At 52.6% G+C, this 24,480-nt stretch overlaps 1 protein-coding gene across 1 annotated transcript in view; it reads left to right on the forward strand.

Annotated features, from left to right (window-relative positions):
- Positions 1-6: 6 nt before the first annotated feature.
- LOC122375569 (cadherin-23-like) overlaps positions 7-24,480 on the forward strand; it is a 43,648-nt gene continuing 19,174 nt past the window's right edge. The window contains exons 1-5 of the mRNA XM_043355052.1: positions 7-75; positions 489-620; positions 1,326-1,613; positions 15,170-15,403; positions 20,555-21,445. Coding sequence (XP_043210987.1) covers positions 64-75; positions 489-620; positions 1,326-1,613; positions 15,170-15,403; positions 20,555-21,445 — 1,557 coding nt within the window. The 5' untranslated portion in view covers positions 7-63. The remainder of the gene's footprint in view (positions 76-488; positions 621-1,325; positions 1,614-15,169; positions 15,404-20,554; positions 21,446-24,480) is intronic.

The raw sequence follows: 24,480 nt of genomic DNA on the forward strand, positions 1-24,480 counted from the left end.
GAGATCTCCGTGAAGAAAGATGCTCACCTCGACAGGGAGGTGCTGGCCGACCAGAACTTCGTCATGACCATCCAGGTTAGAGACTTAACTGCGGCGTCGACTCTAAAACGACAGCGTCACTAAACGGCGCCGGCCACGCCCAGGAGAGTGGTGGTCGCAATTCGAAAACAATGAATTAGGATCACTAGAGTCTATGAAGACCAGGTGTTTACCGCTGGCGCTGACATCACTCCTCTGTATGACGCAAGATGTTGACGTGTGACGTCTTTCCTTTCTCTCCGTCACGTCAGCTGTTTGTCGGTGACGTCCTTCCCCTCTGTGACGTCAGGCGTCTGTCGATGTCAGGTGTTTGTAGGTAGGTGACGTCACCCGCTATGTGTGTGTGTGTGTGTGTGTGTGGTGTGTGTGTGTGTGTGTGTGTGTGTGTGGTGTGACGTCAGGTGTTTGTAGGTAGATGACGTCACCTCACTCTGTGCGTATGACGTCAGGTGTTTGCCGGCGACTTCTGTGACGTGGACGGCAACTGCGCCCACAAGGTGGAGAACCTGCTTCGGGTGACGGTGCTGGACGACAATGACTCGCCTCCCCAGTTCCCCGACCAGGACGGCTACCTCTTCGACGTGAGTACAAACACTAAACTGGGGACACGACCGGGGAATAAATACCTCAGCGCCGTGAGTACAAACACTAAACTGGGGACACGACCGGGGAATAAATACCTCAGCGCCGTGAGTACAAACACTAAACTGGTGACACGACCGGGGAATAAATACCTCAGCGCCGTGAGTACAAACACTAAACTGTGGACACGACCGGGGAATAAATACCTCAGCGCCGTGAATACAAACACTAAACTTGGGACACGACCGGGGAATACCTCAGCGCCGTGAGTACAAACACTAAACTGGGGACACGACCGGGGGATAAATACCTCAGCGCCGTGAGCACAAACACTTAACTGGGAACACGACCCGGCAAATACCTCAGCGTCGTGAGTGCGGCCATAATGCTACGGGTTTGACCAGGGGACTAATTGCCTTACCGACGAAAGTGTGGACATAATGTAAAGGAGGTGACTAGGGGAGGGGACTACGTAATTGTAGCTGAGGAAGCCTCATTGAAATAGCTAGAGCTTAGACTCTTGTTTGTTTGTACCTGAATGAATTTGTCTGTCATTATCTTGTCTATTTCGGTTGAGGTTTGTGGCCTCTGACTGACCTCTGTGGCCTCCGACTGACCTCTGCGACCTCTGGCTGACCTCTGCGACCTCTGACTGACCTCTGGTTGACCTCTGACTGACCTCTGTGACGTGACCTGTCCGTCAGGAGCCGGAGACCACCAAGTCGGATACGCAGCTGGTCGGTGTGGCCGCCTCTGACGCCGACCAGGCCGACAGCCCGGCCTCCACGCTCACCTACCGGCTGCTGGACACCGTGGCCAGCAAGACGGGCTGTCCGGACAGCGTCCAGCAGCTGTTCACCGTGGAGACCAGCGGCAAGGAGGCGCTGGTTCGCGCCGGCCGCGACCTGCAGGACTGCTGGGGCGTGTACAACATCACCCTGGGAGCCACCGACGGCGAGGAGCCCTTCAACAACGGCACAAAGCAGTACCAGGTGCAGTACAGTAACGACACACACCAGTACCAGGTGCAGTACAGTAACGACACACACCAGTACCAGGTGCAGTACAGTAACGACACACACCAGTACCAGGTACAGTACAGCACACACCTGCAGTACCAGGAAGGTGACTACAACACACACCAGTACCAGGTACGGTGCAACAACGGAACGCACCAGTACCAGGTACGTACAATACACACCAGTACCAGGTGCAACACAACAAATAACCGCACCAGTACCAGGTACCTACCTACAGTACAAAAAACGAAACGCACCAGTACCAGGTACCTACCTACAGTACAAAACGAAACGCACCAGTACCATGTACAATACCACAACGGAACGCACCAGTACCAGGTGGGGCATTCCATGATAGATCGACAAGCAAAAGTGAAAATTAACACGGTACATCTAAGATTTTGTTCAAAATAAGTTCATAGGGTTATCCCTCGCCCGTAAACGGTGTTTTGCCACCTTCGCCCATGCAGGGGGTTGGTGCAGAGGCGGATCCAGCTCAGAGGTTTGGGGGGGGGGGCAAACCATAAAAATTTATCGATTCTTTCCATGCATCGTCCATAGGCGTAATGTTAAAATCATGCCGTTTGGGGGGGGGGCAAATGCCCATTTTGCCCCCCCCCCCCCTGGATCCGCCACTGGGTTGGTGCGATCCCCCCTGGCGTTTGAAAACGGAGCGTCGTAGAGCTTAGCAGAAAAGACCAACGGATTGCTCTTAACGAGATCTCGCGATTGGTGCTATATTTTTTGGTCCTAGTTCAACATTTGACCTACTTATGACCGGTCAAAGGTCAAATTTTCGGGAAAAAAACTAACTTTTTCAGATTTCCGCACCGATTGCGGCAAAACGGTAAGAGATATCTACTTGAAACCTTCACTATCGTGATCCTTGATCAATTCTCTATCGTTTGGTGTGTATTTCGATGTCATAACTCTAAAAATGATGCGTTGGGAGCATCGGAAGTCTGCGAGGTCATTTGTGCACTGGGTCACGTCAGGCGTGTGACGTCACTGACCTGACTCTGACCCCAAAATGAACTACAAGAAACAACCGACGATGCCTGAAATGGATACCATATTCGAATTCAGGGCTTCAAAATACCCCGAAAAAGGCATACAAGTGCAAGAAGTCATTACAGGTCAACAAAGGTCACTGACCTTACCTTGACGTTAAGTAACCTTCAAAATGTCAACGGACATTGTGCCAATGTCAAATCAGTCAGTTGTGATTCAGTGATTCTAAAACAATCCTTCAGTGTGTCAGGTCAGTCGGCATTTATACCAATGTGAAACAATCTCCAATTTAGCGTAAATCTGGCCGGAGGTTGTTCCCTTTATGACGTCATAACTCCGTGACCTGACATGACCTTGACAAAAAATACCAAAGTTGCGCAAAGGACGCCCCAGAGGGTACTGAAAATTTGAGCAGGCTATCTGAAATGGTTCGGCGTGTAGCTAAGAAAAACGTCAGGGGGGGGGGGTTCCATCAACCCTAAATGGGCGAGGGTTATCTGATGTGCTGATTTCAGCTCTGCAAGTTTCAGCTCGATTGGAGCAAGCATTACGGAGTTATAGCCTCCGGCATTTCTCACAGGTCACGAAACATGACGATAGTTGATGGCTTATACCTATCTAAGTGAAATAAAGCGAAAATGCAAGGCATTAAGGTATAGATGTGTTCACAATGAACATAGCAACCAGTATAACGCCTTATGGGGCGACTAACGGAGCGAGCGAGAGGGTGGGCCTTGCACGTGCGAAATTTCGAGGGGGTACCTCCAACTGACTTGTGCACGGCACCCTACTAACCGGTCTCTAGCGATGTGCCAAATTTGAGCACAATCGGCCCAGCCGTTCTCGAGATCTGGAAGCGGCACCCTGCACGTGCGCACGTGCAAAATGGGTCCCAACTGACTTGTGCACGGCACCCTACTAACTGGTCCCTAACCGTGTACCAAATTTGAGCGCCATCGGTCCAGCCGTTCTCGAGATCTGGAAACGACCCCTGCACGTGCGCACGTGCAGCATCACCCCAACCTTAACACATGCAGATGAATTATCTGATGGAGACCTAACTGTGTACCGAGTTTCAATTCAATCGGTCCAACCGTTGTGCCGTTATTGAGGTTGCCATTTTGGGGTTCTTAAAAAAATGTCCAACTTTACCACGAGCCACGTGCGGTGGTTAGCAAGAACGCATGGTGGCCATCACACCACAGAACTTTTACGTCCAAGTGACATTCAGTAAAGAAGACCGCTTGTCAATCGGATGTCCCGTTCCTAAGATATTAGCTTTTGAAGAGCGTCCCCACGGCCGGCCGGCCGCTCATACTCAGAAATTTCCGTTAAAGGGACTATCCCACCTTCTAAAATGTTGTTAAAACCAGTTAAATTGTGCCCGACTTTATAGATTGGATGACCAGGAACACGGTTCTGGCATTTATTTTTCATGAAACATCTTAGGCTTCCCATATTCCAAACACAAACTTTCAAATATGTGACGTCACAGCCCAAAATTACCTCCTTCCCCAGGCCACATTACTGTCATAAAGCTGATTCTTTTTACTCTGTAGGCACCACAACAAAGTTCAGACCAAGTTTAAAGCGATTTTTCAACGAACAAACCCATTTAAATCAGAATGACTAAACGAGGTGACGTCACACTAACGGTCGCTCCATGTTGAAGATAGGGCCTTGTACAAGGCCCATTTTCAAATGAAGGGAACGAATTTCTTCAACACCAAGAGGCCGCGGGGGTTGCAACCTAGATAGATAGTGGTTTCTGAACCTCGCCGCAAACTTGGCTATCTCAACTCAAACCCCATGTTAAAGGTGGGATAGTCCCTTTAATCTAAGGAAAGACTCCGCTCGCTTCGCTCGCTCCGTAATAAATCAACACCCTTGTTTTTACAATTTTTCGTGTTTGACCTCGTAACCACGTGACCTCAGGTCACGTGACGTGATCTTTATTAGAGGGAAGTATTTTTTTTTGCTTTTTTCTCTTGAAAAAGTAACTTTTACAAGTCTCCTTTGCGTGGTAGAATTTTGGAAGATATGTTATTTTTTAACCCTCGCCCATGTAGGGGGGGGGTTGGTGCAACCCCCCCTGAGGTTTTCGGAAATAGTGCAAAAACGGCGGCGCGCAGCGCCGGCAAATTTTGGGTACCTGATGGGGCAAACCTTGCGCATCTTTTGACAAAAAAAAATTGACCGGGTCATGTCAGGTCACGGAGTTATGACGTCACAAAGGGAACAGCCTCCGGCCGGATTTTCACAAACTGAGTGCCAACGCCCGAGGTTTCCTGCCGGTGGTACGGAGATCGGTTGATGGATCGTGATGAAACTTCCCATGCATGTTGGGGCAAGTATTGGCTATCATATGGTATAAGAAACTTGACCGGGTCAGGTCAGGTCACGGAGCTATGACGTCACAAGAGGAACAGCGTCCGGTACTATTTTTGAAAAGCGCCCGAACCACTATTTTGCTAATTCTTGTCACCTCAATGGGAATATGCAGCAATATTGGCTTCTATAGGGAGCAAATGGACCTCCCGAATCCAAAAATACAATCAGATTTCAAAAATTTAAATTTTGATTTTTCGAATTTCTGCCGCCGACTGTGACCTTGCCGACTTCCGGCGCTCCCAACGCGCCGTTTTTAGAGCTAGGGAAACGAAATACATACCAAACGATAGAGAATTGATCAAGGAACACGATAGTGAAGGTTTCAAGTCGATATCTCCCACCGTTTTACCGCAATCGCCGCCGAAAGTTGAAAAAAGTCTATTTTTTCCGAAAATTTGACCTTTGACCGGTCAAAAGTAGGTCAAATGTTGACCTAGGACCAAAAAATATACCACCAATCGCGAGATCTCGGCGAGAGCAATCCGTTGGTCTTTTCCGCTAAGCTCTACGACGCTCCGTTTTCAAACGCCAAGGGGGGGTCGCACCAACCCCCCCCCCTGCATGGGCGAAGGTGGCAGATCGCCGTTTACGGGCGAGGGTTAACATATTTTATTTTATTTTTTTAGTTGAAAGCTTTATTGGAATTTTCTGCCCTGGCGAACAACTTGACCTTGGTGATTGCCCCTAGTTGAGGTTGTGCCACAAAACTGAAAGAAGCGTATTGGGCATCATGAGAGGAGGTCAACTACAAACGGTCAGCTACAACTACAACCGCCGTCACCTTTCGTGACGTCATTTATGACGTCAAAAGGGTAATAAGGGTTTTTCGTCAGTAACTCCCGATCAAATTGAGCTACCGAGTCGGAAAAGCCACCAATGGACTCAGGAAGACCTGCCGAATCGGATGATATGCAATCTGACCTCATTTGACCAGCTTCGTGACCTGAGGGCCCTGACCTGACCTTGACCCGAGGTCAACACCGCTGTTTCGCCCCTGATGGAGCTAGAGCCTCGCAGAAGAAAACGAGCGTGTGCGCCGTTACGAGACGCAGCGACTATTATCCGATTTTAAGGTCTCAAGTCAACCTGTGACCTCTGAGCAGGGCTGGTAAAAAAGCAAATTGCGTCCCCGACCAAAAAATGAGAGCGAAAAATGACCCCGACCTTTTTACGATTCATGTATGCAGGCTGCATGCAACTACGATGCGCGTTTCCTTAGGTTTCATTTCTATATTATTTTTTTACGAGCAGTCATATGTACTAAATTGCTTATCAGACTCGCGCTTCGAAATTTCTAGTTTGTTAATTAAATGTCACGGCATCACTCGGTCAGCGGGTAGCGTAACAGACGAAGAACCCGGAAAGGGTAGGGGGCGCTACGATCGTCGAACAGATGCTATAGGTGTCGCTATTGTATCGGTAGCTCACAACGACGACGGCTAGAAACTATCGACCCCGCATGAATTTACCATGACCCCGGTTCCGAATCTAGTCGTTTGTCTAGTCGTATAGCTGGCTACAACTGGTCGTCAATCAACCCCGCTTGAAATAGCACAGCCGATAGCGGGGTCGGTGTCTAAGCGTCTGTTAGTATGTGTTTGATCATCTAGTTTGATTTAGTTTTCGTTAGCAACTGTCGACGGTAGTTTTGCTGTTAACGGAAGTGAGTTGTGGCTACTAATTGTTCATAACCATGTTGTAGGTATGTATTAGGTATAGGGGCTTTTTATGTCCTTGTTAAAGGGGATATACGTTGTGGATTCAATGATATCTTTTACTTGCGTTTAGTTTCTGCTTTATTTGAAAGTTATTTATTACTGTAAAAGTTTACTTAATGTGGTAATTTTGACCCCGGGTACTTGAACTTTTACTGGTACTGTGTCCCCGACGACGTCAATAGGACATAACACTTTACCAGCCCTGCCTCTGAGTTTACCTCAAGTGACCCAAGGCACGGACTCGTTTTTTTTTTTATTAATCACTTCAACCAAAAATGCCGCAGGGCCTCGATTTTGACAGCATCGTGTTTGCCTCGCTCAGGTGCGTCGAATGGTATATTTTTTGTTTAGCAGAGGTCTGTCATGATCAACTTAAGGTATTGACCTCAGGCCAAGGTTAGGTCAGAGCCCCCAGGTCATGAACTTGGTCGAAGGAGGTCATATTGCATATCATTCGATTCGGCAGGTCTTCCTGAGTCCATTGGTGGCTTGCCCGACTCGGTAGCTCAATTTGACCGGAAATTATTGACGAAAAACTCTTATTACTCTTTTGACGTCATAAATGACGTCACGAAAGGTGACGGCGGTTGTAGTTGTAGCTGACCGTTTGTAGTTGACCTCCTCTCATGATGCCCAATACGCTTCTTTCAGTTTCGTGGCACTACCTCAACTAGGGGCAATCACCAAGGCCAAGGCCGGGCGGAAAATTACAATAAAGCCTTCAACTAGAAAATTAACCCTCGCCTTTATTGGTGTTTTTCCAGCCGCGAACGTATGGGGGGGGGGGGTCCGTTGGACTCCCCCTTGCCGTTTCGCCCCTGATCGAGCTAGAGCTTCGCGGAAAAAACGAGCGTGTTACCCGTGATGAGAAGAAGCCAATGATACACAATTATAACCTTCCAGGTGGTGGAGGGGGTATTTTTTGCCCCCCCCGTTTAGTTTTTTTTTTTCGATATATCTCCAGAACCACTGCGCCGATCGTCACCAAACTTTCAGTACCCTCCCGTGAATAGATATTGCACATTGTGACCAAAAAATTTTCCAAAGGCTATGATAGGTTGGCCGCTAATGACGTCAGAGTGACGTCATTTCTGCCATTTTCGACCCAAAAAGTGGTTTCGCGGGAATAGCTGTCAGGCCTACAACTTTAGAGATACAGAAAAATCTCTCGACATAAAAGGTGTAGAATTGACAGGCCTGCAAAACTTTTATCTCGGATTTTTGAACTTTTTAGATTTTGACCTCCAAAAATAAAAATTAGATTTTTTTAAATATAAAAGCCGGAAAATTAAAAAAGTTTTTTGAATTTCGAAAAAAACGGAAGATATTTGATAGTTGGGGCATTCCACGATAGATCGTACCAGGCCCGTCACCCTCATCTCTCAGATTTTAATGAAAATCGGTCCTAGGGGTAATCATAGGCCCCAAAGACGCCTGGCAAAATATCAGACTTCTCAGATCAAAACTTTTTGAGTTATATTGCATTACATTTTTTTAACTTCGGTACGGTATGTAACGGTGAGTTTGATGGCCTATAACTCAAGAACGGGCTAAGCAACCAACAAAAAGTAAACAACACTAAGCTTGCGATGAATCAAAAATTAATATAACTATATAAAAATTCCAAAGAAAAAATTTCATTATTGAACAAAAACCATAATCTTTTTTCATTTGCCTCTAATGACTTTTGGGACCAAAATTTTTCACATTTTTATTTTTTCAAAATAAACTTCATGTCATTGCAAATCGACATGCGAAGAATTAAAAAGGTGTTCTTTCTATAAGTTCCTCATTTTCCCGCAAGCAAAATAGGTTTCGGAGGGGTTGATACGACCCCAGCACGCCGTTTCGCTTCTAATAGAGCTAGAGCCTCGCGGAAAAAAAAACAAGCGTGTGTGCCGTTACAAGTCGCAGCGATTGGTACCCGATTTTAAGGTCTCAGGTTAACCGGTAGCGTCTGAGGTCAGGTCACGTGACTGAAGTTACGGGTTCGGTTTTTAGTAAATAACTTCGCAAAAAATGGCCGCCGAGCCGCGATTTTGGCATCATTGTGCTCGCCTAGCTCAGGTGCATCGAATGGTATACTTTTTGCTAGGATGAGGTCAACTTAAGTAGTTGACCTCGGGTCAAGGTCAGGTCAGAGCCCCTCAGGTCACGAAGCTGGGCAAAGGGTATCATGTGGCATATCATTCGATTCGGAAGGTCTTCCCGAGTCCATTGGTGGCTTTCCCGACCCTCTTGCTCCATTTGATCGGGAGTTATTGACGAAAAACTCGTACGACCCTAGTGACGTCATAAATGACGTCACGCAAGGTTAACAATGCAAAAGTAAAGCATTGAACTTTGCAAGGAGTGCATGAAATCACGATACCATGTACGTGGGATAGTTTTAGATCATTCTCGGCGCCAAAATAACAGTTTTTTTATATTTCCCCATTGATTTATAACAGTGATGTCACGTGACCGACCTGACCTCATGTAACCTTGAAAAATTCCCAGACATACAAGTTGTGAGACCTCTGGAGGACACCATGTATGCGTCCTGTAACTTTCCTCTCGGACAGCTATGGTCATTGGCGTCCAAAACAATGTCAGAACCAAACAGCCTTTTTCACCCTCGCGCTTATAGGAAAGAGGGTTGGATGAACCCTCTTTTCACTTTTTCAGATGACTCAGACTTAAATTGAAATTTCAGTAACCCGTGATGTCACTAGGCGGCTTTACCACGCCATTTGTAAGCTCCCCTCCCGAAATCACTATTCGAAACCGTTATCGTGACGTAAAATACCTAAATACATTTATAGAAAGAACACCTTCCTAATTTTTTGCATACTTCTTAACCCGCGCCCAACTGGGGTCTGCGTATAACACGCCCCACTGGGGGGGGGGGGGGCTATTCATAGCCCCCCTCCTAAATCCGAAACTACTGGGCCGATTGTCAAAATTCAAACGGCGTCTGATAGCCCCGGAAAAACTGTCTAACGAAACCTATTTTCATTGACCTCCAGGTCACCGATGACGTCACAGGTCAGGTCAAAGTAAAAATTATTAGCATTTTGGCTTGATCACGTTTTGGGCTCTGGCCGCCGTCTTACAAGTCAGATCAGGCTCATTTTTGGACCACACACTCGGGAACAGATGCTCTAGTTACCCTGAGGGTACCAAACTTGTACTTTGATTTTCAGGTCAAGGTCAGGTCATCACAGGTCACGAAAATATTATATCATGCGTCGGTCACGTGACACATGTTTTATGGTCCATTTAGGTCAGAGATTTCGAATTTGATGTCGTCTGTGTTATTCGAGGTCATTTTGAGTCGAATTTAGCTTATGTTAGGTCACTTTCAGGTCAAAAAAGGTCAAATTTTGAAGTTTAAATTTTTCAACAAAAAAGGTGTCTATTGGATGCAGTTTGAGCTCAGGAACACGATGGTGCTATTTATATTGGCGTACGGTGTCAAATATGTGCTGGAAAATTGATTTGAAAAATTAATAATTATGAATTTTTTGCAATAATGCGTAAAACTTGGCCATTTTTAAAGATATTTAGCTAAAACTTGCTAGAGTTAGTCATAATACCTAATGCGTTCTATCACATATATTCCGATTTTTTCGAAAAGTCCAAAGCGTTTTGAAAAAAAAATGTAAAAATATAAATTTTGGATATTATTATATAAAATTTTCAAAATTTTCAAAATTTCGAAAATCCGAGACAGCAGTTTGATAGCGCAGTCTATTCTGAGTCCTCTCATGCAAAGCAATTGGATCTAGCTTAAAAACTGAGCTCTTGGGAGCGATTGCCGTGGTTCAATGTTTTGCGTCGAAATCGGCCGAACATGACGTCACTCTGACGTCATTTCCGGCCGATCTATAGTAGGTACAAGTTTCAAATTTTTACACAAGGTGTCAAATTGATGCAGCCTAAGGTACTGAAAGTTTGGCGTCGATACGTCAAGTGGTTTGGAAGTTATTGCAGAAAAATGGGAGGGGGGCTATAAATAGCCCCCTGAGTGGGGCGCGGGTTAACAATGAGCCAAATGTTTTTTTTAAGAAATAAAAATTCCAAAAAAATTGGTCCAAAAGTACAAAAAATACAAATGAAAGAAAACTCGATATGTCATATATAAAAAATAGCGTATTTTTCGAAATTTCAAAAATACATATTAATCTCTGTTTCATTGCATGTTCAATGTTATTTAACACTTGGCATTTGAATAATCCGTCTTAGAGTTACAGCCCGCCAAACTTAGCGCTGCAAAGCAAGATCGAAAAAAATGTTATACACCATAACTTAAAAAAATACTTATCTGATAAGCCTGAAATTGTTACAGGTGGATTCAGAGTCCCTGATTACCCCTGAGACCAATTCTCGTCAAATTCCGAGAGATGAGGGTGTCAAATTGGAAAAAAAAGTGGTACGATCTATCGTGGAATGCCCCAGTACCTACTGCCTTCTATCTACATACCAAATTTGAGATCGATACCTCTTTTTTTGGCCAAGTTATAGCGAAAAAAAACTGTTCAAAATTGATGACGTCAAATTTTCAAACTCAATTTTTAGCAAATCTAGACCTCCTAGCGCAAAACAAAGACCACCATTAGACTACCCGTGACGAGCTGCATCAATACCCATTTAATGCAAATCTAACAACTTTGAAATTTGACCTTTTTGACCTGACCTTGACCTGACCTCCACCAGTAAGTGACCTGAACCGTACCTGATGGTCTTATAACCAGCACCATTGAGTTGGAAATGAAAAACTGGCCATAAAACATGCATCACATAACCTTAGTAAAGTTGGGTTCATGTGGTGACCCTTGGTGACCCTTGATGACCTGACCTGTGACCTGACCTGGTATGACCAGTGACCTCTAATAGCAACATATGTACTAGACAAGTGACGCCCTATCGCTGATTTTCGACAAAATGCGTTTTACTCGGTGTTATAGCGCTTTCCCTAGAAGCCCCGTGAACGGTGAAACATTTTATCTTTGACCTGACCTGTGACGTCATCAGTGACCCTGAGGTCAATTAAATTTGGTTTCCTTCGACAAATTTGACAGGGCTATCGAACGCCCTTTGAATTTTCCGGATCCGTCCAGTAGTTTCTGAGATACGGGGGGGGGGGCAAAAAATGCCCCCCACCGCGCGGAAGGTGGCCGGGAGGCCCACCGCCTGCCGGGTTAAGGTCTTAGGTCATCGGTTGACCTTCCAGGTCAGGTCAATGACCCAAAAGTCGGGAAAATCGGGACCTGTTAGAAAGTCGTAAAGCGTGGCTGCTAAGGGGTTTTCGGGGTGCTGATCACGAATATCATGTTAGTTTTGTTCACAGATGATGTCTTCATGCATTTAGGCCAGGTCGGGTCAGGTCAGGTCAGGTCACCAGTAAGGGTATTCGTAGTAGGTGGCAACCGCCTCTGACAGCTCGGTTTCCGGTTCCCACCTGTGGTATATTTTGAACAGGTACAGAGAAAGCGAGTGAGAGCAGCCCATGGAACAGAAAACAGATGGCGTACATGACAGTTCTAATAGATAGATGGCGCTGCTCGTGGAAGGGGGTTGGATTTAGGATATGTACATGCTAGTATTGTTAAAGTGGTCAGTCAGTGTTAGTAGTTAGGTAGGTTGTAGGTAAGAGCAGCGCCATCGCCATTAGATTCACACAGTGCATACAGTGAATGCAGCTGAGGAGAAATCTCACATCCCCCTCACGCCACCACCGGGGCAGTGTGATCGCCCAAACGACGGTCCCCACTGCTCACCATCGGCGGCCCGCCTGGCCAGGCCGGGACGGTGCCGTCCACGGCCCTGGGGAGAGCTGGGGGATGCTTCCCCAGCCGGGGAGATCTGATGGCTACCTCCCCGGCGTTCCAGGCGGGCCGCCAGCCCCCGCCCGCACCGCCCGGCAAACAACCCCGGACGGTGCCACCTAACCACCGACCGGGCGAGCGAAGCGTCGACCCGTCTAGGTCGGCGCTCCGCACGCCCGGCCGGCCGACCGGCCCCTCACAGGAGGGGCCAGTCCCGGGTTGGCCCGGATGGGTCATAGGGGCGGGGGCTTGGGCTTGTTTCGCGCACATCGAGGCCGGGCGCCCAGCGCGCCTGGAGTCCGCCGGCGCCGGGATGAACCTGAGCCGGGCGGTAGCACGGTCCGTGGCAGTCTCCGCCGTGATCGGGAGCGCGGCGCGCTCTCGCGGCGTTCAGACGGCAGCATCACCGGCGCTTGAGGCGGGGCCGGCAGCACCCACGACCAGTAGAGCGTCAAGTCAGAGCAGGGCCATTATCTGCAGCGGCCGACGTGGCATCCCACCGGCGTCGGCAGGGACCGAGGTCAGCGAAGGTCGAGGTTAGGCCACTCGCAGAGCGACTCGCGCCGTCAGCAACGAGAGCCCAGATTGCAGCATCCTGGTGACTGTGACGGGCGACTGAGACGGACGCTGGCGGCTTGCTGAGAATCAAGTCGGAGGTAGGTATGGCACGAGTCTGATCGGCGGTGGATCAGAGCCGGATCTGCAGCGGCCGACGTGGCGTCCCACCGGTGTCGGAGGGACCGAGGTCAGTGGAGGTCGAGGTTAGGCCACTCGCAGTGCGACTCTCGCCGACAGCAACGAGGGCCCAGATGGCAGCATTCTGGCGACTGAGATGGACGTCGGCGGCTTGTCGCGAGTCGCATCGGAGGTAGTTATGGCACGAGTCCAGCACGAGTCCGATCATCGGCGGACCACAGACGGATCGGCAGCGGCCGACGTCGGCGTCCCATCCGGCGCCGACAGGGACTGAGGCCCGATCGGCAGCACAGGCCGCGACAGTTGGAGCTGACATCCCGTCGCCCGTGGCTGAGCTCCGCAGGGCAGCGTAAGCCCAGGCAGCAGAGTGAGCCGACAGTTGAGCACTGAGCAGTGTCCGGAGGGAGCTTCGTAACATGATACGAAGGCACCAAAACTACTTCGTAAATGTTTATATGGTTGCTAAATTCGAATTCATTTCCAAAAACTGGCCTAGAAACATGTAAAACTCGAAAAAGTGAACCGAGGTCATCAAAGGTCAATGACCTGACTTGACCTTCCGGTGACCTTGACACCCACCCTCATGCATGGGAGCAACATCATATCCCATGTTTGAACGCTGAAAACCACGTAAAGACTGCAAACGCGCTGCTAATGCGAGCCGACATGCGCCGAACCGCGATTCCGGCCAAACATGGTCTCGAAAAGTAGGTCACAGGTCAAAGGTTATTAGGGTCAGGGTCATGAAAATTTTAGGATAGGTGTAAAATTGATAAAAGCGAGGGTACTGAAAGTTTCGTCGCGATCGGCCGAGTTATTCGCGGAAAACCGAGGGTGTGGGGTCCGTTCGACCCCCCCCCCCCTATACGGGCGAGGTTTAAACTAAAATATTTATAAAAATAACCTATCTCCCCAAATTTTACCATGTAAGGGAGACAAATAAAAGTTACTTTTTCAAGAGAAAAAAAGCAGAAAAAATACTTCCCTCGAATAAAAGTCACGTGACGTGACCTGAGGTCACGAGGTCACGAGGTCACGAGGTCGCGAGGTCACGAGGTCAAACACGAAAAAAAATGTAAAAGCAATAGGTGTTTTTACTGCTATGTTCAATGTGAACACATCCATATCTTAATGTTTTTCATTTTCGTTTTATTTCACTTAGATATAAGCCATCAAATATCGTCATGTTTCGTGACCTCAGAAAAATGCTGGAGGCTATAACTCCGTAATGCTTGCTCCGATCGGGCTCAGACTTGCAGAGCTGGAATCAGCGTATTAGATAACCCTATAGAAGTATTTTGAACGAAATCTGAAATGTACCGTGTTACCCCCTTGCCGATCTATCGTAGAATGCCCCAGGTACGATACAGCACGCACCAGTACCCGGAGTGGTACCGCACACACTAGTACATACCAGGTATCTGGCACACTACAATAACGGAACACACCAGTACCACACACACCAGTACCAGGAACGGTACAACAACGGCACACACCAGTGTCAAGTACGATACGGTACGACGGCACACCCTACCCGTGTCACCCCGTCCCCCGCACGGCACACCCCGTCCCCCGTCCCCCGCTCTCTGCACGTCACACCCTGCCCGTCTCACCCCCGTCCCCCGCACGGCACGCCCTGCCCGTCTCTCACCCCTGGTCCCCGCACGGCACACCCTGCCCCCCGTCCCCCGCACGGCACACCCTGCCCGTCTCACCCCGTCCCCCGCACGGCACACCCTGCCCCCCGCCCCCCGCACGGCACACCCTGCCCCCCGTCCCCCGCACGGCACACCCTGCCTGTGTCTCACCCCGTCCCCCGCACGGCACATCCTGCCCGTGTCACCCCGTCCCCCGCACGGCACACCCTGCCCGTCTCTCACCCCGTCCCCCTGTCCGCCGGCAGGTCCGCGTCAAGGACATCAATGACGCGCCCACTGTGACGTCGCCCGGCGACGGCTTCGAGCTGGTGGTGCCCGAGGACACGTACCAGAAGGGCGACGCCGTGCCGGTGGTGATGGCCAACGGCACGGCGGTGGTCGTGTGCGCCTCCGACCCTGACGACCCGGACACGGATAACGCGCGGCTGTCCTACAACCTGGACGGCTCGACTCCGGACGACGCCACCACGCTGTTCTACGTGAGAGAGCCGACCGCGACACTGGGCCGTGTACACCGGGCCACTGGGAGAGAGCCGACCGCGACACTGGGCCGTACACCGGGCCACTGGGAGAGAGCCGACCGCGACACTGGGCCGTACACCGGGCCACTGAGAGCCGACCGCGACACTGGGCCGTACACCGGGACTGGGAGAGGGTCGTACACCGGGCCACTGGGAGAGAGCCGACCGCGACACTGGGCCGTACACCGGGCCACCGGGAGAGGGCCGTACACCGGGCCACTGGGAGAGGGCCGTACATCGGGCCACTGGGGTCGAGGGTCGTACACCGGGACTGGGACAGGGCCGTACACCGGGACTGGGAGAGGGCCGTACACCGGGCCACTGGGAGAGGGCCGCCCGCGACACTGGGCCGTACACCGGGCCACTGGGAGAGGTCGTACACCGGGCCACCGGGAGAGGGCCGCGTACACTGGGACTGGGAGAGGGCCGTACACCGGGACTGGGAGAGGGTCGTACACCGGGACTGGGAGAGGGCCGTACACCGGGCCACTGGGAGAGGGCCGTACACCAGGACTGGGAGAGGGCCGTACACCGGGACTGGGAGAGGGCCGTACACCGGGCCACTGGGAGAGGGCCGTACACCGGGACTGGGAGAGGGCCGTACACTGGGACTGGGAGAGGGCCGTACACCGGGCCACTGGGAGAGGGTCGTACACCGGGCCACTGGGAGAGGGCCGTACACCGGGCCACTGGGAGAGGGCCGTACACCGGGACTGGGAGAGGGTCGTACACCGGGACTGGGAGAGGGCCGTACACTGGGACTGGGAGAGGGCCGTACACCGGGCCACTGGGAGAGGGTCGTACACCGGGCCACTGGGAGAGGGCCGTACACCGGGCCACTGGGAGAGGGCCGTACACCGGGACTGGGAGAGGGTCGTACACTGGGACTGGGAGAGGGCCGTACACTGGGACTGGGAGAGGGTCGTACACCGGGACTGGGAGAGGGTCGTACACCGGGACTGGGAGAGGGCCGTACACCGGGCCACTGGGAGAGGGCCGTACACTGGAACTGGGAGAGGGCCGTACACTGGGACTGGGAGAGGGCCGTACACCGGGCCACTGGGAGAGGGTCGTACACCGGGCCACTGGGAGAGGGCCGTACACCGGGCCACTGGGAGAGGGCCGTACACCGGGACTGGGAGAGGGTCGTACACTGGGACTGGGAGAGGGCCGTACACCGGGACTGGGAGAGGGCCGTACACCGGGACTGGGAGAGGGTCGTACACCGGGCCACTGGTAGAGGGCCGTACACCGGGAGTCGGGACTGGGAGAGGGCCGTACACCGGGACTGGGGGAGGGCCGTACACCGGGACTGGGAGAGGGTCGTACACCGGGACTGGGAGAGGGCCGTACACCGGGCCACTGGTAGAGGGCCGTACACCGGGAGTCGGGACTGGGAGAGGGCCGTACACCGGGACTGGGGGAGGGCCGTACACCGGGACTGGGAGAGGGTCGTACACCGGGACTGGGAGAGGGTCGTACACCGGGACTGGGAGAGGGCCGTACACCGGGCCACTGGGAGAGGGCCGTACACCAGGACTGGGAGAGGGCCGTACACCGGGACTGGGAGAGGGCCGTACACCGGGCCACTGGGAGAGGGTCGTACACCGGGACTGGGAGAGGGCCGTACACCGGGCCACTGGGAGAGGGCCGTACACTGGAACTGGGAGAGGGCCGTACACTGGGACTGGGAGAGGGCCGTACACCGGGACTGGGAGAAGGCCGTACACCGGGCCACTGGGAGAGGGCCGTACACCGGGCCACTGGGAGAGGGCCGTACACCGGGACTGGGAGAGGGTCGTACACTGGGACTGGGAGAGGGCCGTACACCGGGACTGGGAGAGGGCCGCGTACACCGGGCCACTGGGAGAGGGCCGTACACCGGGACTGGGAGAGGGCCGTACACCGGGACTGGGAGAGGGTCGTACACCGGGACTGGGAGAGGGCCGTACACTGGGACTGGGAGAGGGTCGTACACCGGGACTGGGAGAGGCCGTACACCGGGACTGGGAGAGGGTGTACACCAGGACTGGGAGAGGGCCGTACACCGGGAATGGGAGAGGGTCGTACACCGGGCCACCGGGAGAGGGCCGTACACCGGGCCACTGGGAGAGGGCCGCACATCGGGCCACTGGGAGAGGGTCGTACACCGGGACTGGGACAGGGCCGTACACCGGGCCACAGGGAGAGGGCCGTACACTGGGACTGGGAGAGGGCCGTACACCTGGCCACTGGGAGAGGGCCGTACACCGGGCCACTGGGAGAGGGCCGTACACTGGAACTGGGAGAGGGTCGTACACCGGGACTGGGAGAGGGTCGTACACCAGGACTGGGAGAGGGCCGTACACCGGGCCACTGGGAGAGGGCCGTACACTGGAACCCGGAGAGGGTCGTACACTGGAACTGGGAGAGGGTCGTACACCGGGACTGGGAGAGGGCCGTACACTGGGACTGGGAGAGGGCCGTACACCGGGCCACTGGGAGAGGGTCGTACACCGGGACTGGGAGAGGGTCGTACACCGGGCCACTGGGAGAGGGCCGTACACCGGGCCACTGGGAGAGGGCCGTACACTGGAACTGGGAGAGGGTCGTACATCGGGACTGGGAGAGGGCCGTACACTGGGCCACTGGGAGAGGGCCGTACACCGGGCCACTGGGAGAGGGTCGCGTACACCGGGACTGGGAGAGAGCCGACCGCGACACTGGGCCGTACACCGGGCCACTGGGAGAGGGCCGTACATTGGGACTGGGAGAGGGCCGTACACCGGGACTGGGAGAGGCCGTACACCGGGCCACTGGGAGAGGGCCGTACACTGGGACTGGGAGAGGGCCGCGTACACCGGGACTGGGAGAGGGTCGTACACCGGGCCACTGGGAGAGGGTCGTACACCGGGACTGGGAGAGGGCCGTACACCGGGCCTCTGTGAGAGGGTCGTACACTGGAACTGGGAGAGGGCCGTACACCGGGACTGGGAGAGGGCCGTACACCGGGACTGGGAGAGGGCCGTACACCGGGCCACTGAGAGAGGGCCGTACACCGGGACTGGGAGAGGGCCGTACACCGGGCCACTGGGAGAGGGCCGTACACCGGGCCACTGGGAGAGGGTCGTACACCGGGACTGGGAGAGGGCCGCGTACACCGGGCCACTGGGAGAGGGCCGTACACCGGGACTGGGAGAGGGCCGTACACCGGGCCACTGGGAGAGGGCCGTACACCGGGCCACTGGGAGAGGGTCGTACACCGGGACTGGGAGAGGGCCGTACACCGGGCCACTGGGAGAGGGCCGTACACCGGGACTGGGAGAGGGCCGTACACCAGGACTGGGAGAGGGCCGTACACCGGGCCACTGGGAGAGGGCCGTACACCGGGACTGGGAGAGGCCGTACACCGGGACTGGGAGAGGGTCGTACACTGGGACTGGGAGAGGGTGTACACCGGGACTGGGAGAGGGCCGTTGACCGGGCCACTGGGAGAGGGCCGTACACCGGGCCACTGGGAGAGGCCGTACACCGGGACTGGGAGAGGGTGTACACTGGAACTGGGAGAGGGCCGTACACCGGACCACTGGGAGAGGGCCGTACACCGGGCCACTGGGAGAGGGCCGTACACCGGGACTGGGAGAGGGCCGTACACCAGGACTGGGAGAGGGCCGTACACCGGGCCACTGGGAGAGGGCCGTACACTGGGACTGGGAGAGGGTGTACACCGGGACTGGGAGAGGGTCGTACACTGGGACTGGGAGAGGGTGTACACCGGGACTGGGAGAGGGCCGTTGACCGGGCCACTGGGAGAGGGCCGTACACCGGGCCACTGGGAGAGGCCGTACACCGGGACTGGGAGAGGGTGTACACTGGAACTGGGAGAGGGCCGTACACCGGACCACTGGGAGAGGGCCGTACACCGGGACTGGGAGAGGGCCGTACACCAGGACTGGGAGAGGGTCGTACACCGGGACTGGGAGAGGGTCGTACACCGGGACATCCGCCGGGGCTGGTAGATATTAACCGAGGACATCCGCCGGGGCTGGGTAGATATTAACCGAGGACATCCGCCGGGGCTGGGTGTAGATTATTGGTGCCAATCGGAATTTCTTTTCTTGGAATTCCAATTTTTGTCCAATTCCAATTTGGAATTTGGACGGAATTCTTAACATTTTTTGGAAATTAATCGGAACACAAGGCCTTTAAAATTTAAAATTTTAAAACGGAGGCCTTTAAAACGCTTTTAAACACTTTTAAAATTTACGCAAAAAATGCAGAAATCGTTAAAAATTGGAATAGCCCCCGCTTTGGACAAAATTGGAAATTTACTTGGCAATTTCTTGGAATTGGATCGGAATTGGAATTGAAATATCATGAAATTGGCACCACTAGTGTAGATGTCTGCCGGGGCCGGTGGACGCGTAATCTGGGGATGGTAGACGCACACCGTGGCTGGTAGACATACGCCGTGGCTGGTAGACATACGCTGGGACTGGTAGATATCCGCCGGGCTGTTAGACATCTATTGGCGCTGGTAGATGTCTGGCGGATCTTACAGATGTTTACCAAGGCTAGCTAGTCTGCCAAGCTATATTGAGTCTGGTAGGCATGAGGCATCTGCCGAGACTAAATAAATACACACCTTTTTTGGTAGTGGCTATAAAACTTTGGGGACAGCCGCCTGGCGACGCCAAGAATATGCTCTACATATGTATAAGCGTTCAGCCGGCGGCAGTAGAGACTAGAGCTACACCAGTTCCAGGGGCAGCAAAACACTACAATGTTTCTGTGTGAATGTTTCTGTGTGTAGATAGACACACAGAAACATTCCTGGAATGTGGTATATTTCAGCAGGATAACAGATCCCGCGAAAATCGAACTATCTAATAAAACTAGATTCTAGAAATTACATTTTTGGGGAGGGTTGCTGTAAATGCTCAGTACAAGTAGTAGTTGGTGGTATTGTTCGCTACTTACATATTTATTTAAAGCCAGTTTTTTCGCAGTTATTTATATTTTATATTATTTATACTTGCAGTTATTTACCAGCTCAACCAGGGTCAGGCTAAGTGTGCCAGCCTCTGATGTTCTGTTCGGCGGCTGACGTTCTGTCCCGCTGTTCGGCAGCTGGCGCTGGACCCGAAGAGCGGCTGCCAGTCACTGATGCTGCGCGGCCAGCTGGACCGGGAGGGCCCCAACTCCCAGTACGACCTGCACGCAGCCGCCCTGGACAGCGGCACGCCGCGACTGCAGAGCATGGTCCACATCCGCGTCACCGTGGGGGACGTGGACGAGTTCGCCCCCGAGTTCACCGAGCGCTACAACAACGCCACCCACTTCACCGAGGGGAACGACACCAAGGCCGACGTCAAGGACATCACGGCAAAGGCGCAGGATGACGACCAGACGGACATCATCTTCTACTTCCTGGTCGGCGGCGACCGAGACACATTCGAACTGGTGAACTCGAGCGCTGAGACGCCGCAGCTGCGCAACCTGAAGGAGCTGGACCGCGAGACCAAGGACCGCTACAGCCTGATCCTGAAGACGATCCGGGAGAACAAGCAGCCGCCGGACGTCGAGGTGTTCGATCCGTCGGACCCCTCGCAGCTCAGTCTGACCGTGGTCGTGGACGACATCAACGACGTGACGCCCAGCTTCGGCGAGCGGCGCTTCATGGGCGGTATCGCGGCCGGCGACCAGCAGACCACCATCCTGCGGCTGCAGAGCGACGACGCCGACCTGGACGACCCGACCACCTACGCCATCGTGTCCGAGTTCACCGCCAGCGACCCCAGCATCTCCAACATCAGCCAGCCCTTCCGCCTGGACTCGCCCGACACCGCCGCGCTGCAGCTCAACTTCGACGTCAGCGACGGCATGGACGGCTACTTCGACTTTGACGTGTCGGCCACGGACACCGCCGGCCACAGCGACACCACCTCGGTCCGCATCTTCATCATCGTGGAGGCCGATCGCGTCAAATTCGTTTTCGCCAACCAGGCTGCGCTCGTCGAGGTGAGGATTGTCTAATGCCCCTTCCACCAGTGTTCACCAGAGGATTGTCAAGACCCCTCCACTAGTGTTCGCCAGAGGATTGTCTAGTCACCCCTCCACTAGTGTTCGCCAGATGATTGTCTAGTCCCCCCTCCACCAGTGTTCACCAGAAGATTGTCTAGTCCCCCTTCCACCAGTGTTCACCAGAGGATTGTCTAGTCTCTCTTCCACCAGTGTTCACCAGAGGATTGTCTAGTCCCCTTTCCAACAGTGTTCACCAGAGGATTGTCTAGTCCCCCTCCACCAGTGTTCGTCAGAGGCTCTTCTAGTCCCCTCCACCAGTGTTCACCAGATGATTGTCTAGTCCCCCGTCCACCAGTGTTCACCAGAGGATTGTCTAGTCCCCCTCCACCAGTGTTCACCAGAGGATTGTCTAGTCCCCCTTCCACCAGTTTTCACCAGAGGATTGTCTAGTCCCCCTCCACCAGTGTTCACCAGAGGATTGTCTAGTCCCCCTTCCACCAGTGTTCACCAGAGGATTGTCCAGTCCCCCTTCCACCAGTGTTCACCAGAGGATTGTCTAGTCCCTCTTCCACCAGTGTTCACCAGAGGATTGTCTAGTCCCCCTTCCACCAGTGTTCACCGGAGGATTGTCTAGTCTCTCTTCCACCAGTGTTCACCAGAGGATTGTCTAGTCCCCCTTCCACCAGTGTTCACCAGAGGATTGTCTAGCCCTCGCCCGCACATGGTGGTTGCCACCCCCCTAGGTAGTCTTTCTTCTCTGCACTCAACATTTTTAGAGCTAGAAGGCTGATTTTTCGTATAGCTGCTCGTCTATCCGTTCTTGATGTTCACTGAACATTTCAAGTTTCTGTGATTTTCGGTTTCGGAGATATGACCTTGTTTTTCAGGTCATGTCATGACCCAAATGGCCAATTCTCAACATCTTGCGTTTGCCATGGGCCTTGTGAGCTTTTGACATCCTGATTTCGGCCTTTTTTGCCAGTCTTACCTCTCACCTATCATGGAACATGTTGTTCGACGATGTACAGGGGTCAAGGTCAGGGTCAAGGTCAACCTAGGTCATCTAAGATAATTGCGTTTTAGGCAAGCTGAATTTACTTTTTGTGAAGCTTTTTTGACTGCATTTTTGGTAAAAGCTTCTCAGATCATGATTTCATGTAATATGGACCCAAAAACAATCGGTGCACACATCAGTATACACACAGACACACACAGACATACAAACACATATAATTGACCTTGACCTAACTTGACCTGAAATGACCTCAGCAGCAAAATTATGGTTGGGTAGTGTGACAAAGAGGTTCTAGCTGGCTTGGCACCAGAAAACAGCATAGTCATCGGTATTTGATAAGCAGCGCACTTGATGTCTAACGGTGACCCAAAAACTGCAACATTTTTTTTAGTTTGACCTGACCTGGAAGGTCAATGACTGACCTGAGAAGGTAAAACTGGGTATCATTGGATTCGTCTCTTCCCAAAAAATCTTTTTGGTTTCTACCGCTAAGCTCTATCTCCAACAGGAACGAAATGGCGCGGGGGGCAACCACCTCCCCCATGTGCGTTCTAGGATGGGAAAATGGCATGTGCGGGTGAGGGCTAGTCCCCCTCCACCAGTGTTCGTCAGAGGCTCTTCTAGTCCCCTCCACCAGTGTTCACCAGATGATTGTCTAGTCCCCCTTCCACCAGTGTTCACCAGAGGATTGTCTAGTCCCTCTTCCACCATGTTCACCAGAGGATTGTCTAGTCCCCCTTCCACCAGTGTTCACCAGAGGATTGTCTAATCCCCCTCCACCAGTGTTCGTCAGAGGCTCTTCTAGTCCCCTCCACCAGTGTTCACCAGATAATTGTCTAGTCCCCCTTCCACCAGTGTTCACCAGAGGATTGTCTAGTCCCTCTTCCACCATGTTCACCAGAGGATTGTCTAGTCCCTTTTCCACCAGTGTTCGTCAGAGGCTCGTCTAGTCTCCTCCACCAGTGTTCACCAGAGGATTGTCTAGTTCCCCCTCCACCAGTGTTCGCCAGAGGATTGTCTAGTTCCCCTTCTACTAGTGTTCGCCAGAGGATTGTGTAGTCCCCCCTCCACCAGTGTTCACCAGAAGATTTTCTTGTGCCTCTTCCACCAGTGTTCACCAGAGGATTGTCTAGTCCCCCTTCCACCAGTGTTCACCAGAGGATTGTCTAGTCCTCCTCCACCAGTGTTCACCAGATGATTGTCTAGTCCCCCCTCCACCAGTGTTCACCAGAAGATTTTCTTGTGCCTCTTCCACCAGTGTTCACCAGAGGATTGTCTAGTCCCCCTTCCACCAGTTCTAACCAGAGGATTGTCTAGTCTTCCTCCACCAGTGTTCACCAGAGGATTGTCTAGTCCACCTCCACCAGTGTTCACCAGATGATTGTCTAGTCCCACATCCACCAGTGTTCACCAGAGGATTGTCTAGTCCCCCTCCACCAGTGTTCACCAGAGGATTGTCTAGTCCCCCCTCCACCAGTGTTCACCAGAGGATTGTCTAGTCCTCCTCCACCAGTGTTCACCAGAGGATTGTCTAGTCCCCCCTCCACCAGTGTTCACCAGAGGATTGTCTAGTCCTCCTCCAGCCATCCGCCAGTGCTGGCTGGTGGATGGTCTAGTCCCTCCTTCCGCCGGAGCTGAATTGGAGGCTGTCATTGGTAGTTTGCTTGGGCAGGCTACGCATTTTTTCGTTTGGCATTGCCTTTTTGCTAATGTCTATTACTGTCCTGTTTCCGTGGATCTCCTCTTGCTCTGTTTTATTAGAGTTCAATGTATCACCTTCTCAAGGTTTAAATCACAGGACTGTAGCAAGATTACTAGAACATAACATTACTAGCTTGTGATCTCCAGCAGGAGCAGCTTATCAGGAACGTGACTAACTATGTGTTACAGGGTGGGGCAGCATAATCGGGAATGCTTTTTGGGCTCTAATCATGAGTAGGCATGACATTATTTTGATAAATTATAGCATGGCAATGAAACGCCCAAAAGTTGTGCATCATCTAACATGACTACATCC

This window comes from Amphibalanus amphitrite, unplaced genomic scaffold (genome assembly GCF_019059575.1).
Source record: "Amphibalanus amphitrite isolate SeventyFive unplaced genomic scaffold, NRLGWU_Aamphi_draft 001873F_arrow, whole genome shotgun sequence".
NCBI lineage: Eukaryota > Metazoa > Arthropoda > Thecostraca > Balanomorpha > Balanidae > Amphibalanus > Amphibalanus amphitrite.